The following is a 20,142-nucleotide window of genomic DNA, read 5'->3' on the forward strand; positions in this document are numbered from 1 at the left end:
CTGGATCAGCCTTAGTGCCACCCTCCCAATGAGCTTCTTTGACACTTTGACACAAAAAGAAATGCCAGCTGCAAAAGTGGGAGAAGTCAAACCCGCAGTGACTTCTGTACAAAGAATCAAAACTACTTCAAACAGATATTTTAAGAGTGAAAACTGTAAAATCAAAAGCTGGACAAAGAACACAGAAGGCTGCTACATCGTTTTCTTATAAAGCAATGTAGGTCATAGTTGGTGTTCCGTAGATATTACTTTCTGATTTGCCAACATCAGTGCCATAGGTTCTCTGGACTGATACCACTTTCCAAGGTGTAGTGGCTGCTTAAATTATCTTAGTGCGCGAGCATAGTGAGATCATGGAAGTTTGATGGTTGTTTAACTTGCTTGCTTGTGTTGCAGTAGTTTTCTACAGTCTTTCTGCCTGGGTTGCTTCTTCAGTATCTTCAGAGTCCATCTGGCAATATTGATTGTCATTACCAGGGCCAGGACAGGGCACTATCAACAATACTTTGATCACCCACATTGCCAAAGCCTCAAGAAAGCAGCAGTCCCAGCTGGAGGCAATTAATCTTTCTGCTGAGGCATTACAAACACCCAGGTCATAATCACTGGGTTGAAGGAGTAACTGGGAAGAGATAAGTGGAAGAAACAAGAAGCAAGGAGGAGCTCAGGATGGGAACCTGGGCTGGGGAGCGAAGGCTGTCGTAAAATCTTCCCTTGCTGGAAGTCTGTATTACACTGTGATACTTTATAATGAATGAATAACACATGGCAAACGAGTATCAACCTGTCATGTGTTTGAGACCATGAGATCACACAAACTGGCCAGGCAGTGGAATACACTGGGTACAAATAGAGGTGCCCTATGAAAGGGACTCAGATTTGTAGGAGAAAGAAAGAGCCTGAAACATGGGCCTGACATAAAAGGCCTGAAGCAAAGTAAGCAAGAGTTACAAGTAAAAGGCAGGCCCTACCAAAAGCAAATGTTTGTCTGCAAGTCAGGGTCTGGGACATGAACTCAGCATTAGTGCTGCCAAAACATATGGGCCATGCAAATACATTCCACTAGGACAGTACAAGAACAACTTGACCTAGCACATGATCAAATAGTTTGACAAGAGTGATGAATAGTGATGCTTTGTCTGAAACATCAAGAGCGAAAGCACAGCAACAGGTGGTGAATAGAAATACTTTGTCTGAAACATCAGGAGAAAAGTACAAGGGAGGTAATGAATGTATCATAACAAATGTGTCATTAACACATAAGATGATACATAAGGTGTATATCACATATTGTTTGTCTCAGTCTATAAATGTTAGGGAACCTTGACTCTTTGTCCAGCAGTGCCAAAATCCTGGCTCTGACAGAGTTGGTCCACTGTTAGGGGGTACATATGTGTAGTCGTTCGGCAAAGGCTGCTGACATCTATCACTGTACCTCTTTTAACAATAAACCTCGTTTGGGTACCTTCATAGCTTTTCTGATTTTGTGGTCTTTGGGAGCTCGCTTGAAGTCCTGGCCAATAGCCATCCGCACAGGACTAATGTGATATACAGTGGGAGCTAGGTACACAGCCAAAAGATTGTCATCACTGTCAGGGATAGAGACATGCCAGGACACCACACCAGTGACTTCTGGACAACTATATGGGTGACCCTGACATCCTACTACTACAAGATTAATGTGCCAGGAGCCTGTGTACTACCTGTGATCATTTTCACCCCCATCAGAAGAGTGGATGGAGAGGGAATCTCTCAGATCATTAGGATGATTTCCATGGAGAGAACCTGGAACTTTTGAAAACCTGAGGAATGTCTGCGGAGAATTTTTCTGTGCTTTCTCTTTCCTTTTGTGTCTATTTCTGCCCAGTATCCTTGCGCGACACAAGGAGAGACAATCTAAAGATATCTGTTAACTGAACTGCTTTCACTGCTACTAAACCACATTCAGTGCAACACCCATAAACTCCTGCAATACCCCAGAGCATTCCATGAACTGTGCTGCCAGAGTCCAGCTCCTTTAACCTGACTGTAGCATAAACAAGATTTGTGGTGCACTATATGTGTCCTCTTTCTTGTTACTGGAGGAAAATCCATTATTCTGCACTATTCTAAGACTCTACTTCATATGAAGACTATGGGGGCTGGGGCGAGGACTAGAGGTAGAAGAATAAAGGAAACAGTAAATCATCCCTGCAATATATAGTAAATCTTTACTGGGTCACGAAGCATCTGATTTTCCCTTGATTCTCATTTGAGTACTGAGAGCAATTATCTACCTTCTTTGCCAAGGCAAGTGTATGGGAGCACTCTCCCTGGCACCAGCATTCAATGTGGGATGAAGTAGGCATGAATAGAACTGCTCCATGCTTGGTTTGACAATCTATTCATAATTTGCAGACGGTCTGGACCTCAGTGTAATTCTACCTGCTATAGGAGGAAACAGAACTCTTGCCTTAGGTAGCTTGTGGATGTCAGTGTTGTAGCCCATTTGCTGGTATTTAAAATGAATGTTTCATTTTTAGAAGGTAGAGTGGCAGCCTAAATGAAAAGTGCTGAGATTCAACTACTGTTCAAGAGACTGCTTAACAAGGAAGATCAACTCAGTTTCAAATACTGTTATTTGGAGAGAAGGCAATGGGGAAGAGGACAGCTGAGCGACATTAACCACATCCAGATAGGAGATTCTCTGGGTTTGTTATCGCTAAACGATTTTGATTTTGTGATCTTTGCTTTCAGTAAGACCTCATTGCAGTGATCCACAGCTCTGTGACCTTGCGGAATGGTTGTATGACTACAATGCCTTTTTCTGATGGCTTCTCTTGGAAATAAATTGCAGACTTCAATTATAGAAAAAAAATTGACATCTTAGCTGGTCTAGATCCTTCACTGAGAGAATCAGTAACACCAGTGTTCTTCCATCAGCACTGGTTGTCTGTTATTCTGTGAGCATGTTTAGTAGTTAAAGCCGTAAATAGAGTCTGCAAAAGGATGTACCTTTCATACTATGATCTGCATTGTTAGTTAAGATCAGCATAGTTGAAACTGCTGGGTGCAGACATGAGCGGTCAGACCTAAAGTTTTCACTGTCAGAGGTCTTCGGCTCTGGGAGTGCTCTCTATTTTGACATGCTCCCAGACACTGCAATCAGTGGTTTGCTGTGGGTTGAATTCTCGACCTCCTTTCTATCCCCTTTTTATCCAGCAAGCCTCCCATGAGCCTAGGTCTTCTGTCTCATATTATTCAACAGCTATATGGCATAGCTGATTAGAAACACGGGCTGTAATGTCACCAGAACTCAGATGTGACACAGCTGTGCATCTTCGTATGTCAACAAGTACCATCTCCTAGTTTTGTCCATGCCTCACTGAAATCAGTGCTTGGATCAAAAACACATGGCTAACTATTAATCCAGCAATATGGAAGTGTTGCTGATAGGCAGATGGAGGCTTTTCAAAAACACTTGCTTCCACTTTAACATTCCCACTATTGAAGTCATTTGCCCTTGACAGACAAATGAGCGTTGGTGTCCTTTTGGATTCCTCAATGCTACCAAAGGCTCAGATAGACATGAGCTAAATAACATCTAGTTACTTCACTAGCTCGTCAAAAGATGGTGCCACATCCTGTCGGACACAGACATAGCAAAGATCCCATGCATTCATGCTTGATTATTGCAGTACAATACATCTCAGAATGAAGTCACATAACCTGGTAAATCTCAGCCTTGTCGTACAAAAAACAGTAGTCCATCTGTTAGCAACACAGGGTGTCATGAATACATCTCTGTCAGGCTCCACTCTGAACTGAATGCTTACTTAGTACAGTGTCCACTTCAAGGTTGTGATAATCAGAGCTCTCCATGGAAATCACCCTAATGGCCTGAGAGATTGCCTCTCCATCCATGAAAGCTATATTCTACTGGAACATCTCAACCTTTGAGCAATATGTGAGACATTGAGACACTGAACATTCCCTGAAGTTGGAGCTAGATTTAACCTATGGATATGCCCCCCAAAAGATAAGTGATCACAAGAGAAGCCATTCTCAAAATTAAATACAAAGCTCTGTTCTTTGACTTCATTTCTGCTCAGTAAGATTTTCAGATATAAACATCAACTCACCCACCACACTCATGCACAAACGTATGTCAAACACCTATGACTTCATCAAGCTATTTCTCCTTAAAGCTGGCAAGGAATCAAAATAGAGTTTACTTCTAGTTTTAAATATCTGAGTGATGATATTTATGATATTTAGCTATCATTATAGATGCCATACCTGTGGATAGGTAAGTAGACAGATTTCTGATCCTAAGATTTCATTGACTCAGCCAGTTTTATTCAACTGAATGAAGATACTGTACTTAACTGCAATGGCCAAATTCATAGCTTACGTTCAAATTATTTCTGGATACTCTTAGAAAACTCTGATGAACTCTGGCCTGAAACTGCTTCCACTGTCACTTCACAAAACATTTTTCAACTTGCTTGCTGGGGGGGACTGTCCCTGTGTATTAAATGACAGTGGCACTGAGTAAACAAGCCAGTTATTAAAATCTGTTCTCAAAGGAATTTCTGACTGATTTCAGGACTGAGTAATAGAAATCGGAAGAAAACCAAAAATGGCCTATGTGAAATATTTTCTTTCCTCAACTCTTTTGAAAGGACTTGAGACATCACCTTATGGATCATCATCAGCCAATTTCTGTGCATTTTCCCAAGTCCTGGATAGGTTACATAAATTATTGCTGCGTGAGGAAACTAATTTTCTTCATTTATTTGTTCTTTTCCTACTGAAAAAGAATTTAGCTTCAAAGTCAACATTCCACGAGGACAATATAGAATATTTCTCACCTTGGGTAGATGCCTTCTGCAAATTACCATTTTCTGTAATAAAACAAAACAGTGTTATCTTTATCAGTAAACAAGTACGTCTAACGTTAAAATCACACTCAAAAAGAGTTTTCATATTCTCTTCCATAACTAGCCATTTGTTATCTAGAATATTGTTATAAAGAAAATTCTCTTCACTGGAATACTTACTGTTAGCAATTAGTTCTCTCTCAGTCTTCCCATCATCCTGGTACTCATCTAACCATCTTTCATTGTAAAAAACAGATAATAATTAGAGTTATGGCCATTACCAGTTAATCTTATTACAGGAAATCTCAGCATTATCTTCCGTCCTTTCACCAACATTTTTGTGCAGCTCTTGTCAAACTAAACCTTGTAAACACTTACTAGGCCAACTTTTCTTCTGGTCTGAACTGGCACAGCTCCACTCATTTAATAACATTAGGCCAGCTCACACCACAAATAATTTGGCCCACTATATTAGCACTAGCCAATGAAGTTACTTGGTAATTAGCAATATACCTGATTGTAACTAGTAAGTATTGACTGGCTCCTTAGATTCTAAGTTCTTCAAGGCTTCTAGAACTTCTATGGATGTGCATTTATGTGAAGATGAATTTCACCTCAGTTTTGCCCTTCACTGTACATTACAGAATTTAAGGGACTTAAGTCTAAACTTGACATGTTAAAAATATATCTATTTTATTCTTCAGCTGATCCCCCTACCTCATATTAGAAGCTTTTACAGCCATAAATGGGTTCTCTTATTTTTAAACATTGGTAAACGTTATACATTTCAATGTTACTGGCTTCCATTTACTGTATCCTTTGTTTAAATCAAAACAATTGCAATCCAGTCAATTCTCCACATACAAAGTAACGATGTAAATAAATCTCCTGTGTACAGAGAGATGAGTAGATATCGTTATGTTTAAACTACTGTTGCAATAAATACCTTGATTAATCTTTGTGAATTTTCTTCTGATTACCTCCAAGGAACCAAAAGATCACTAACTATTGTTAAAAATAGACAGGAATCTTTAGTTCATTGGTAGCACTTACTGCAAGCAAAGAATTACAGAGCCCTCTAGTTCTATAGATAATGTCTCTAACCCTTTCCTAGTGCTTAATAAGTTCTTTTTGACAGGGCAGTTTTATAGGAAGTCCACAGTTTTAATCAAATATCCCTTAGGAAGAAATGTGTAAAATCTTTCTGATACATCAGAAACTATTGTCTCATCCATCTACTCTTCAAACAACCAACTTGACTGTGAACCAAACTAATTAAGTAGCCTGATCGATTAAAAAAATCTTAATCATTACAATAATAGCTTTAAGGGGGGAAGTTATTACCCATCAATTTGTAGGAACTTTGCAAAATTAATTTTTTTAAGCCAGAGGGAAATTTTCTCTTAAAACAGACAATGTTTCCTTTCTTAACTCACTTTCTAATTGATAATTGAGTTTGTAAGACAATACCCACCCTAAAATGAATGAGCTGATATGAACAATTATTTTGTAGTCAAAAATATATATAGTCCAAATATTTGGAAACCTGTACTGCAATCTGCTTGATTTTAAAATATGCTTCTCTGAATTATGTCTCTATTGTTAGATATAGATATCCATGCCACACATACACACATAGTCATCTTTACTTCTAATTACTGCAAACCTATCTAAAGTTTACATGGTGGTTGGTTCAACAATACAAATTACTGAAAGCTAGGTTGTTGCCTAGGCTAGCAAAATATCTGGAGCAAAGGAATATTTAGTGGCTGTGACAGGGAGCTGGGAGAGTTGGATATTTTCCAAATTTGCCTCAGGCAGCAAAATTCTAGAGCCAGCATTGAGACATGGAAATAGACCTTTGCTACATGAGTAGCAACATTTTAACTATCCTCTAGGAGAATATGAATTATTTTTGTTTTGCATCTACATAAAAAAGTTTTCTATGAAGATTTCCATTCTAGTAAGTTCACTCTAATGATCTTTAGTGGCTGGGAAATGCAAAATGAATGGACCATAATCCATGTGACAGGAAATGTTAATATAATATTTTTAAGGAACAGAGAATTGAAGGATTATTTATTTTTAAATGGTATCCAGCATCCTTTTCTGCATGGCTTGGAATAGTAAATTCTGTTCACTTCTTGCCCCGTAGAATTCTGCTGGTCAGGTGTCATATCCCAGGCTTTATGCTGGCACCAAAGGTTGTTTTTATCAAAGGTTTGAGTCCTGTCTTGCAATGCTTTCCCTAAGCTACTCACAGTATAACAAACTACAATTCTCATTCCTCATGAGTGGCACACCTGTTACAGGGAAACACAACTTCTTGATCATCATCGTCCTCTTTAAATTTGACAATAACCTTCTCAAGGAACCATCCATTGCCTAGGTTGAAACAACAAAAGCTTAGTTGTAAGTTTGTTTGTTTGGGTTTTTCGGATAAAAAATAATCTTTGAAAGAAAAGTTGAAATAAAGCTAGCTGCTTTCCCCACAGCAGATCCCATTACATCCAAACTCAGATAAAGACATGAAAAAATTAACCTAATACCTTCACAAAAGTCACAGGACAGCATGCAGTGCATTGGTCCAGTACTGAGTATTGGCTCATAGAGAACAATACCAACTACTGAATCATGCACTGGGGTTTTTCTTAGGCAATGCCCATTCCATCCAAGTATTAGGAGCAGAAGGAAATTATTATTATTTAAACAAAAATATAAATGATTGAAAGCTATCAGATTGTGCATAATGCAAGAATTTTGTAACTGCAAACTTGTTATTGTTTGCAGTGCTGTTGTAGCTAGGTTGGTCCCATGGTATTCGAGAATACAAGGTGGGTAAAGCAATATATTTTATTGAACCTGATGAAGAGCTCTGTGCAGCTTGAATGCTTGTCTGTTGGTGAAAAAGAAGTTAGTCTAATATATTATTTCATTCGCCTTGTCAAACTTATTATTATATCCCTTTTCCTTCTCCACTCCCTCGCTCCAATTATTACATTTACTCATTGCGTCTGGTCCTTAATTAGACTGCAAGCTTTTTGGAGCAAGGACCATGTGTCTACACAAAGCCTAAAACAATGCAATCTGATCCTCAGTAATAAGTATTGACTAGGTTTGATCCTGCTTAGGAGATCCAATCTGACCCTATCCTGCAAATATTTTACAGTAGCCCCTTGGCAATCTCCATTCTTTTCTTTTAGCTTGTGCCAGTAATACTCAACTGTATTACAGATTGATCCTCTCTCAGAGCCCTGCAGGAGGCTCTCCTCTTATCCACAGATATAATCAATTAAGACCTCACAGAGAAAATATAATGCCATCCACAGCCCACACTGCTCATCACACATGAAACAAGTGGCTTAGTGTTGCTAGATTCTTTCTGTGTCCTTCTCAATGCAAGGATGTTTTTGTTATGGTGCTCAGAGTGCTCATCTTGGTGGCAGGGTAATAGTCATATCACTGCTCTAACTATTCCTGTACCTCATTTTCATTCACTGTCTTCTGAAGAATCATTTTATCCAGCTCTGTATGAGCTACCCTTGTGAATTTTTCTTTGGTACTTTGTCTGACTAATAAATAGCAATCTGTTATAAATCTGTTATAAATCAGCCTACAAACTATTAGCAAACTGATGTTATCCGATAGAAAACTCCATTTGCCTTTCGTTGACCATTACAACAGCAAACTATAATCCCATCACTATGACTAATCTGCAGGAATAAGTACTTGTGTCTGGTTTGGAGTCTTCTCAGTGCAAGGTCTTTTGTAATACTTCGTGTGAAGGATGCTTTCTGTACAAATAAATTGTATTGTGTTGTAAAACAGTTTGCAAAACAGAAGAGTTGTGAGAATGTTAACTCCTACCTGGACCAGTTCCATCATGGCTTATGACAAGTTTTTTCAGGTCTCTTAGTGATACTGCCTTTATGAAGAAGATATCCACCTGCAGAATCATCAAAATGAGATTGATCATGTAGGTTCTTGCAAGGAGCATGGACAATAGTGTTGCCTTCCAGAGGAAATACAAGCAAAAGCTACATATATAAACAAGTAAGGTTAAGCACTGTACTTAACCATTTGTCTTGAGTGATAACAATGAGGGTAAAAAGTGCTATGTTTTGGGGCATTTGATAGGCATGACAATCACCATATTAATAGGACATTTAGGGCACGTCTACATTTAGGGGAAGATTGACCTGTTGACAATCAATCTTCCAGGGTTCAATATAACATGCTTAGTGGAAATGTGCTATATCGAGCCGTTTTGGTGTCACCATAAACTCCAGTACTACTGGCAGTCATGAGGAGTAAGGGAAGTTGGCAGGAGTTCCACTGTGTAGACGGTAACAAAAATTGGTGTCAGATACCTTGACTCCAGCTATGCAATTCTCATAGTTAGATTTGCATATCTACAATCAATTTTACCTGCTAGTGTAGAGCTGGCCTTAGTAATGAGTTCCCCTCTCAGGTCTTACACCTACTGAGAGAGGTAACAGAGAAAGTGGGTACACAGTACTGTTCTACTTCATGCAGGATCAAGTTTTGCTGAACTTCCTCTACTGCTCATTGCTTTTAATTTGATGCCCAGAGTTATGATACTACCTATACCCTAGGCAGCTCCAAGCACACACAGTTTGATGTAACATTAATATATAAAGGGAATTATTTACTGCAGTTAGGGTTGTGATGGCAGATGTGTAGACATACCTGAGCTAGCACTGATTTAGCTACCTCAAGTAACAATAGCCATAGCAGCAAAGTACAATTCCACCTGGGAATGTTTTCAAGCAGCTGGCCTATGCTGCTGCCCATGCTACCATGCTATTGTTATTCAAGCTCAAAGTTAGCTTGACTGTCCCTACAGAGATGTGCTGTAGTTGCACCTATGATTGAGGTATAGGCATAGCCTTAGTAGCACTGATCTGGCTTTGTCAGCTCTACACAGTCTCTTCTAAAGCCAACTGTTTTGTTTAATGGTTTGGTACATCTCCAGTATGATGGGGGAAGTAGGATATGTAACTTCATTCTAAGAATTACATTCACCTAATCAGGGAACAGAAGCACTATCAAAACTCTGTGGACACATAGATCAATCAAAACTAAACAGAACATGAATTACTAATAACAGTAAACTGTTCATTCATGTTCTGTAAGTCAAAAATTATTCAAATAAATTGCTTCTCTGAGTAATTTTGAAAAAAAATAATGTGAGAAAACTGAATCAGTCAACTCAAGGACAAATGTGTAAAAGAAAAATCTCTACAGATCTTGAAAATAAAGCTATTTGTTACAAATAATTTGCTAGCACTCATCAGTTTCATATATGTTTCCCTTACCTGTCCCTGCTGAAACTTGACATTATTATTCTTAGATTTATGGAGCTTTCGCTTGCCAGAATCTCCTTTCGTTCCAATAAGGGTGGCATATACATTAGAATCTATTTCAGCACCAACTTTAGACCCAGTATATGCGTGGAGTTCATAAACCATCACTAGAAAAAGGACAAATATTTCAATTATTATTTTTCTTATGTATGTATTTAATAAAGAGGGAGAAACTACAACAGATAATGTGGAAATGGCAGAAGTGCTTAATGGCATTTTTGTTTCAGTTTTCACCAAGGTTGATAGTGATTGGATGCCAGAAACTGAATGCCAGTGAAAATGGGGTAGGTTCAGAAGCTAAAATAGGGAAAGAACAAATTAAAAATGATTTACATTTAAGGTAAATTATTTAAGGTTAGACGTCTTCAAATCACCAGGGTCTGATGAAATGCATTCTACAGTGCTCAAGGAGCTGACTGAGGAGATATCTGAGCCATTTGGTATAATCTTTGAAAAGTCATGGAAGCCATAAGAGATTCGAGAAGACTGGAAAAATGCAGATATAATGCTCATCTTTAAAAATAGGAAAAAAATGGCAACCCACGGAATTACAGACCAGTCATCTTAAGTTCTGTATCAGGAAAGATAATGGAGTAAATAGTTAAGGAATCAGTTTGCAAACTTCTGTATGATAAGGTGATAAATAACCATCAGTATGGATTTGTCACGAACACATCTTGTCAAATCAGCCTGGCAGCTTTTTTTATTTTGACAAGGTGACAAGTGTCGTGAAAAAGGGGAAGTGGTAGATGTGGTTTATCTAGACTTTAGCAAAACTTTTGATACAGTCCCGCATGAACTTTTCATTAACAAACTAGGGAAATACAGCCTAGATGGAGCTACAATTAAGTGGATATATAACTGGTTGACTATTCCCAGAGAGGAATTATCAATGGTTCGCAGTTGTGCTGGAAGGGCATGACAAGTGGGGCTCTGCAGTGATTAGTTCTGGGACTATTTCTCTTCAATAGTTTCATCAGTAATTTAGATAATGGCATAGAGGGTACACATAAAATCTGTGGATGATACAAAGTTGGGAGGTTTGCAAGTGCTTTGAAGGAAAGGATTAAAATTAAAAATGATCTGAACAAACAGAAGAAATAATCTGACATAAATAGGATGAAATTCAGAAAAGAATAAATACAAAGTACTCCACTTAGGAAGAAACAATCAGTTTCACACATACAAAATAGGCAATGAAGACCTAAGAAGAAGTGACTGCCTAAGGAGCTATGGGTCGTAGTGCACCACAAGCTAAATACGCATCAACAGTCTGACAATGCTGCAAAAGAAGCAAGCGTTATTCTGGGATGCATTAACAGGAGTATCGTAAGCAAGGCAGGAGACATAATCACTCCATTCTAATCTGCACCAATTAGACTTCAACAGGAGTACTGTGTCCAGTTCTGGGTGCCACATTTCAGAAAAGATGTGGATAAATTGGAGAAGGTCCAGAGAAGAGCAACAAAAATGATTAAAGATCTAGAAAACATAACTTAGGAGAGAAGATTCATTTTTATCTTCAGAGAAGAGGGGTTTGTTTTGTTTGGAAAAGAGAAGACTGAGAAGGGACATGATGATTCTTTTCAAGTATATGTAAGATTGTCACAAGGAGGAGGGCGAAAAATTATTCTCATTAAATTCTGAGGATGCAAAAAGAAGAAACGGGTTTAAATTGAATGAAGGGAGGTTTAGGTTGGGCAGTAACCATCAAGGTAGTTAAACAGTGTAATAATTTACTTGGGGAGGTTGTGTATTCACCATCAGTGGAGATTTTTAAGCATAGGTTAGATAAACATCTGTCAGTAATGGTCTAGATCAGTGTTTTCCCTAGTGTAGTACGTGTACTACTGGTGGTACTTGAAAGGATTTCAAGGGTCCACGGCAGAAAATAAATGACTAAAAATCAGGAGATAAGCACTGGGACAGCACTGGGAGAGGGGGTACGCTGATAAGGCCAAAGTCTCGAAAGGGGAATGCGAATGTTTTAAGTTTGGGAAACACTAGTCTAGATGGTTGTTTTTCCCTCCATGTGTGCAGAGGACTGGACTTGAAGATGTCTAGATAATCCTTTGAGTTCTATGATTCCATGTATATGAGAACTTTTTCCGTCTTGTAATTCATCATCATCAACATCAATCACTGTGGGCTCAGCGCCCGTTGGTGTCTGATGCCTCTCTCACTATTTCTTTTCATCTTTCCCTGTCCAGTGAGGAGTGGCTAAGTTTCTGTAGACTAGCTCCGCACCAATCTACCCATTTTCTGTGGGGTTTGCCTCTCCTATTTGAACTGTCCATTATGCCGAATGCCAGGGTCTTGATTTTTCGTTCGTCATTCATTGCAAATATGCCCAAATAGTTGTAGCTTCCATTTTATAAGCTTCTGCAGCAGGTTCTCTTTCGGCTGTATCTTTCTATATAATTCCTCACTGGTGACCTTCTGCATCCATCCTATTCTCAGAAACTTTCTATAACAACTCCTTTCGAACACCAACATTCTTCTTTTCAAATCTTTTATCATCACCCAGGTCTCACATCATACAACATGCTGCTGAACATACACGTTTTCAAGACACTCAGCTTCATTCCTAAGCTAATTGCTTTGCATTTCCAGATCTTATCCATCGCCTTCAAACTCACTCTTGCTTTCGCTATTCTAGTTGCTGTTTCCTTCTTACAGTCTAGATCATAGGTAATGTTGCTCCCCAGACATGTGAACTTCTCTACATTTTCTAGTTCAATACCATCTACGCTGACCTTCTTTCCTATTTCCTTATCTCTTCCCTTCTTCATTTACCACCTGCATTATTTTCCCTAGCTTCTCTTCATCTTCCTCAATGATAACTATATCATCCATGAACCTCAAGTTAATTCTTTTCCCATGCACAGATGTTCCTTATACTTCTTTCTTGATCTTGTCCATCGCTCTCTCCAGATGCATGATGAAGGTACTTGGTGATATTGGATCTCCTTGTCTTGTACCTCTTGTCTTAAACCAACTTCCCAACGCCCCACATGTTCTCACTGCTGCCTCTGCATTGTCACCAATATCCTTCAACAACCATATCAGTCTGCTATCCACTCCGTACGACTTCAACACCGCCTAAGTCACTTTCTGATCTACATTATCAAACACCATTTGAAAATCAACGAAGCAAATGTATATGTTCTTGTTCTTTTGTCGAGCTTTCTCTGCTATCAGTCTTAGTGCCAATATCTGCTGTATGGTACTTCTATCTTCTCTGAACCCCGCTTGCTCATCTGCTATATGTTTGTCTATCTATGATGATAGTCTCTCCGTCAGTATCATCATCAGCACCTTGTCTAGATGACTCGTTAGGGTAATCGTTCTGCAGTTCTTGCACTCCAACTTACCTCCTTTTTTATGTATTGTCACTAGCACAGATCTTGTCCATTCCTTAGGTGTCTTCCCTTCTTTCCATGCTATATTACATAATACATGACATTACATATTACATAATCTTGTAATTAGCCACCGTAATCCACATACTGATCACTTCCTGGCTTGATCTGTAATTCTCTGTACCAAAACATGAGACTACTTACCTTAAAAAGCTGTTTGTTCTGAACAAAGCAACCCAATTGCTCCACAAAACAGGCCATAAAGGCTGTGTCTACACAGGCAAGTTATTTTGAAAGATTTTTCAAAAGGAGGGGGCTCTTTCGAAAGATCCCCTGGAGCGTCTACACACACAGAAAGCATTCTTTCAAAAGTAAATAGAAAGAATGTGGTGCTCCTTTCAAAACACCCTGCCTCTCCCGTTTCAGGAAGAACGCCTCCTTTTGAAAGCTTCTTGCAAAAGAAAATGTATGTAGACACGCCACAGGACCCTTCTTTCAAAAGAGCAGACCTCATGGCACCAGATTTTTCAATCCCTGGCCCATTCTTTTGAAAGGGCAGGGCTGTGTGGATGTTCTCTTTTGAAAGAGCAGATTACTCTTTTGATCTACTTTTTTGTGGACATGCTCTGTGGAAAGAAGTTCTTTTGGAAAAGATCTTCTGGAAGGGCTTCTTTTGAAAGATCTCTGTAGTATACATGAAGTGAAAGTGTGCATCCCCAAAGGCTCTATTTTCTTCACTGACTCCCTGCTGAGTACTTGATCAAATTCAAATTTTCAATCCTAGTTTTCAAAGCCCTTTTGTGGGGGCTGGCTTAAGTTACATGGGGAGTGTTTCATGCTCCATGATTATGACCTCAGATAAGATCTATATTTCACCAGACGCATGGAGCTATCCTCAGAAAGAGTGAAATCTGTGTATGTAAAACAGATGTTCACCCAAAAAGAGATCAGAATGATCGTGAACCTCAACACATTCACAGCAAATGCAATACCCACTTGACTCAGTCTTCTCACAATAACATCACAAAAGCAAAGCAAACATAAAACACACATGTAGTCCCTGCATATGTGACTGGAGAAGGAGGGAAAAAAAAAAGGTGACAATAATTCTGGGATTTGACCAAATATGATAATGACACCTTTTGAGAACTCACACAGGTGCTCACACATACATGCCTAGTCACACTTTCTGTACTAGGAAACATGATTGACCAAGACCAGCTAACAGTGGTTAACTCTGTTTACAGTAAGTCTTTAGAATTATTTTATTTAGATATTTTAAGTGCATTAGTATTATTATAATTGTTCAAGCAGCACTAAAACTTTTGTTACAAAATCATTATTTCCAGCAATTACACACTATTATATTCTGCCATGACTTTCAGTTATGAGATGTTTTCACTATTTTTTTAAGCTTCTAATTACATCTCAGTGGAATTTTTCCATGCAGTTTTTCTATTCTAATCACAGCTGGTCACTAACACTGCGATCTAGCAGACAACAGGAGAAAATACTGTTCCCGTAATAGAGATTTTTAATAGCTCTTCAGAAAGAAGAAAGGTACTCGGGGGAGGAGGGCACAGGAATACACATTTAAGTACAACCTTTATGAAAATGACAGACTACTTTGACCTTGGTATTAAGCTATATCCTATAAGCATTAATTAAGGATACTACTATTATTAAACTACTATTCTTACTTCTAATAACAAGGTGACATTTATATAGAACTTTTCATAAGAAAGGATCCCAAAACACTTATCCACACACATGCCCTTTCCAGGATGGAATGCAGTGGCTCTTTAACAGTACAGAACAGTGAAGAAGTTTGGACAGGAATTAAGGAGTACTAGCATGTGCCTTTGCAGCTGCAGAGGGAATTTAGGTGGAAAGAGGGGGGTGATTAATTGAAATAGAATATGGCCACAACACTTAGAATAGCTTCTGTAACTCTTACAAAAAGCACCAGAGGAATTTTAATGACCTTGAACTGGAGTCCAAGCCAAACAATACCCTTTCTGACACCCTACCACTAAATAGGGTATAGGATAAATGTGAAATTACAGAATTCAAATTTGCTTGAGTAAGGAAATATAGGTGTGGTAAAGAAAGGCTCTGACTAGCAGGTAGAGGGAAGGCTTAGAAAATAAGTTATAAGACCAGAAGGAATAAAGCAGGAGGATATCTGGTTTGAAGAATAACTAATGAAAATTTCTAAATTGAAGACATTTGCCTGGTAGGGGTGCCTGTAGTTGGTTTTAAATGAGATAAACAGAATCTGTCTAAAGGGAGCCAGCATGAACCTTCCTACCCCTTATACCAATGTTGTAACCTGTGTATCCAGGTGCAGTGGAAAAGGTGTTGGTAGCAAGTAGGAGGGGAGACAATGCCTTGGAAAGGGAGAAAATTATAAATCTTGTGTGGATTAAAATAGAAAGGAAGGGTCAGTGAGATAGGGACTTCCCTATTCCAGCATGCAAAATCAGCTCTGACGGACTGGGTGGATGAGACAAACAGCGAGATCCAATGACCAGGAAGGCAGTTCCGCAATGCTCTGTGGAGAGCAAAGGGCATGACAAGCCACTGAAGATGGCATGGTCATCCATTTCAGCCTGGGAAGTCTCCAGCTGTGATGACTTCTCGTGCTATTGGAACCAGGCTTCTGAGGCCACGAGAGTGGAACTGTCCCTGTGCAACAGCTGTTCCACCTTAAACACTCTCCCACACAGGTTCTTTGCACATTCTCATCTCTCAAATCAGTCTACTTTATCCTTCTACATCTTCTGTTTACTTTAAAGTCCTGCAGCAATGGGGAGGGGCGAAGTGACTGGTGGAGATAACCATTGGGAGTTGTAGTTCCAAACCTGCATCTAGGTGGCCTGTGGGCTTTGGTTGCTTGACTCTGACCCTGGGACAACAGACAAGTGAGCCATATGCGAGTCCACAACTGATGAGCCTGTGAAAGCTCAAGACATCATCATCGGACATGACAGACCACCAAGATTAATCATTTCCATTATTACTAATAATTCCATCCAAGGACATTGATTCAGTAGTGGCTCAGAGGGCAGAGTGCCAGCTCCTGACTCCCAGTCACTACTTTTCTGCAACATCATGGCTTTCCTTGTAACTCCCCCACCATATTTAATAAGACTAAGCTTACTTAGCAACTGAAACGTAAGACACCATCCTGATAATAAGTAATTGAGAAATGTTGTATCCCTTGATAAAAATTAGTCATTAGGTTTTCAGACTAAACGTATTTTATTAAAGGAATATGCTGGATATTTTTTCACAGATTACATGCAGCAGCAGACAGACAGCAGCAGACGGATATGAAGCTGTAGGCATGATTAAGCTCTATTTCAAAATGATTTTAAAATTATATCTCAAAGTATATTAATAGTATTTACAGACTGCCAATAATAAAAAGGAAAATACTCCTTTTGAAATGATAGAGAGCTGTTCAGGTGATGGAGGGCACAATGTTATAATAGAAAAAAAGAAAGAATGAAAGAAAAAGAAAGAAGTTATAGTGATCGATATTGTACATAATATTTGGGTGGGTCACATTTCCAAAAGCGCATCTGTGGATTAGATTTTGCCACTGTCACTTATAGGCCACGTCTACACTAGCAATGAATTTTGAAAAGAATTTCAAAGGAAGGCCCGTTTTGAAAAACACCATGGAGCATCTCCACACATAAAGCCTTATTTCAAAATTGATTTCAAGGGACTGCAGCCCACATTTCAAAGTCATTCTTCCATTCCCATATGAGGAAAAGCACCCTATTTCAAAGACAAATTTTGAAAGAGGACATGTGTAGATGCTCCTTGGTCCACTCTTTTGAAAGAACAGGATGTGGCCCATGCATTTGGCTCGCCAATGCTGCTGGAGGACAGCCACAAGCTGCACGGCCAGCAGGCTGACCATGGCTTGGACGAACTCCCCCTTGGGGAGTAATGGTGTCTCTGCAAGAGGTCAGGTCCCTGCACAGGGTCTGCTGTGCTGTGGACAGCTGGGTAACCCTCAGCACGTGCAGGGCGAGGGTGTTGGGAGGAGCTCTTTAAGGGAACGGCTGGCTGCGGGCCCTGGAAAGGCTTGATACCATGCAACCCCGTCTGCTGCATTTCCTGGCCCGTTATTTTGAAAGAGCAGCCGTGGCTGTACAGATGCTCCCTTTTGAAATGCTGCACTGATCTTTCAAAATAGTGGATTGTGACCTCGATTCTCATTGTATGTGTGGACACACAATATCGAAAGGCAATCTTTCCAAAGGTAGATTTTGAAAGGGCGCATTTTGAAATTGTGCTGTAATGTAGATGCAGCCATACTGAGGAAGCAGATCTCCCGCATTCTTTGTTTAGGAAGGTACTACATGTAGTTAGTTAGAGTCATGGAATCTGGCCCTGAGCTTGAAGTTTGCAGTCTTACCATTCCCACCCAAAATGTTGAAAATGCAAACCACCTGCAGGTGCTAACAAACGGATGCAGACTCCTAACTATCTAAATTGTGTCAGCAATTAGGCAAATGTCTATATTATTTGCACCTGCAAGTGATTTGCATTCTCAAAACTGTAAAGACAAATAAGTGACACACAGCTTAGTGGCTGGGTTGAGGCTCATTTGAAAAGTAACCCCTTCAATAATAAATGACTCCAGGGAACGAAGTGTAAACAACTTACTTTGGTATGACATCAAATTGATGAGCAAATGCACGATGCACAGGGAGAGAATTAGAAACAGTTGCAGTATAGCACAGGAATATGAGTAGACAAATGGCTCATATTAAATCTATTAAATAAAACTGTAAAATCATGAGATAACAAGGGAACATATAATAAGAGCTGAACATGAGTTTTCAGTTGATACTTCCCTAAATAATCCACCTAGCAAAAGATATGTGCACTGAATAAATGTAAAGCTTATATACACTCTCATTTATATATATATAAATATATGCTCTCATCTCCCTGTAACTCGACTTTTAATCTCACCATCTGGAGAATTTTGGCTCTGATTATATACAATCTACTCTGTCTAATTTAGAATGGAAACTCTAAACTCATGGGGCAGAGACCAAGTGTTATGGTAGGTTTTACACATGCTAACAGTGCTCAGGAAATCTAGTAAAGTTAGTAATGGAATGCATATTTTCATATACATATAATGATGTACTTTACTGATATACGTATAATGATGTACTTGATACAAAGATCTGCACAGAAAGTGTCAAGCAGAGATGGTCTCATTCAAAAAGTCCCGCTAGAGATGACTATAACAATTCTGTCTAGTTGGTCACTGACTGGATTGTGAATACCAAGCTTCATTTTGCCCAGAGGGAGACTTGCACAGGCACCAGCTCCAGTGGATGCTGGATGTGAGCAGTGCCAAATAGCCGGCCTGGGCCCTGGGGCAAGGTGGGAAGACATTCAGCTCTGTGCCCTGGAAGAGGTGGGAGTAAGGGTGAAAGGGGCGGGGCTTAGGACATTGAGTTCTCATTGCTTCCTGGCCCATGGTGTTCCCCACCCCCATTCCCTCACAGCCATGTGCATCCAGAGCAGCACTGCCACGCCTCTTCAAAGGGTCCTGGAGTTCTGGCTGCTACTGTCAAAGTAGCAGTGGCAGCAGCCCTAGCTCCAGGCCTGGGGCAACTGTCTCCACTCACCCTCACTTGCGCCACCACTGATGGGCTTGCTAAGTATAGTCAGACCTACTCATGGAGTTCATTTGTGCTATGGAGCATCTGGATACAAGGGGTTTTAATGCTGAAGCCCACCTGAGCTAGAGCATGGTTATTTTTGAGACCGAGGAAGTCATGTGACTTTGGAATAAGTGGTTTAAGAGATATGGATCCAGGAGAGAGACACAATAGTGCAGTAGTTAATTGAAAGCTGGAAACCCAGGGTCAGAAAAGGAAGCTGCTTGTAACTACACAGTGGCACCTTAGCTGTAATGTCCATAAGAGAAATGGCCTGTATATTGTGTTCCTGTTGATTTGGCCACGTCTGTCCAAGGAAACAAGGCTTGTGTGCATATTATAAATCAGTGGTTCCCAAAGTGGCTCAGGCTCCCTAAGGGACTGCACAAGAATGTTTGCGGCCAGTGGCTACATTGCACAGAGGGCTGAACAGGAGCCAGCAGCATCCATAGGGGTCAGGGACTGGACTATGGTGGGCATGAAAGGGGTGGTGGCGGGGGGGGGGACTTGCCTCCCCAAGCCCCAGGGCCACCCACTGCCCATGCTGATTCCTCAGTCTAGTGCAGCTGTTTCATTCCAGTGAAACGCCACTGATTTCAGTGCTGTCATGCCAACATAAAACAGCTGCAATAGAACAGAGATTCAGAGCTTCACTCAAAAAAGCAGAGGAAGTACTTGAAATACACTCTAAGCAAAACATTGAGTGCAAGCAAACAGACATAATTTTAGCATTGTGAAAGGGGTTTGGTACTCTAAGTTTAGACTACTGCATCTAATATGAGAGCATCAAAGGGATAGCTAAAGGTCTAGAGAAGGGCAACATGATTTA

General features: G+C 39.8%; 1 protein-coding gene across 1 annotated transcript in view; it reads right to left on the minus strand.

Moving 5' to 3' along the window:
- Positions 1–20,142, minus strand: part of RP1 (RP1 axonemal microtubule associated) — a 318,221-nt gene that overhangs the window by 163,819 nt on the left and 134,260 nt on the right. Inside the window, exons 26-30 of the mRNA XM_074985790.1 lie at positions 10,202–10,356; positions 8,730–8,808; positions 7,166–7,247; positions 5,043–5,098; positions 4,854–4,886 (exon numbers count right to left, since the gene is read on the minus strand). Of these exons, the coding sequence (XP_074841891.1) occupies positions 4,854–4,886; positions 5,043–5,098; positions 7,166–7,247; positions 8,730–8,808; positions 10,202–10,356 (405 nt within the window). The remainder of the gene's footprint in view (positions 1–4,853; positions 4,887–5,042; positions 5,099–7,165; positions 7,248–8,729; positions 8,809–10,201; positions 10,357–20,142) is intronic.

The sequence above is a fragment of the Carettochelys insculpta genome, chromosome 2 (genome assembly GCF_033958435.1).
Source record: "Carettochelys insculpta isolate YL-2023 chromosome 2, ASM3395843v1, whole genome shotgun sequence".
NCBI lineage: Eukaryota > Metazoa > Chordata > Testudines > Carettochelyidae > Carettochelys > Carettochelys insculpta.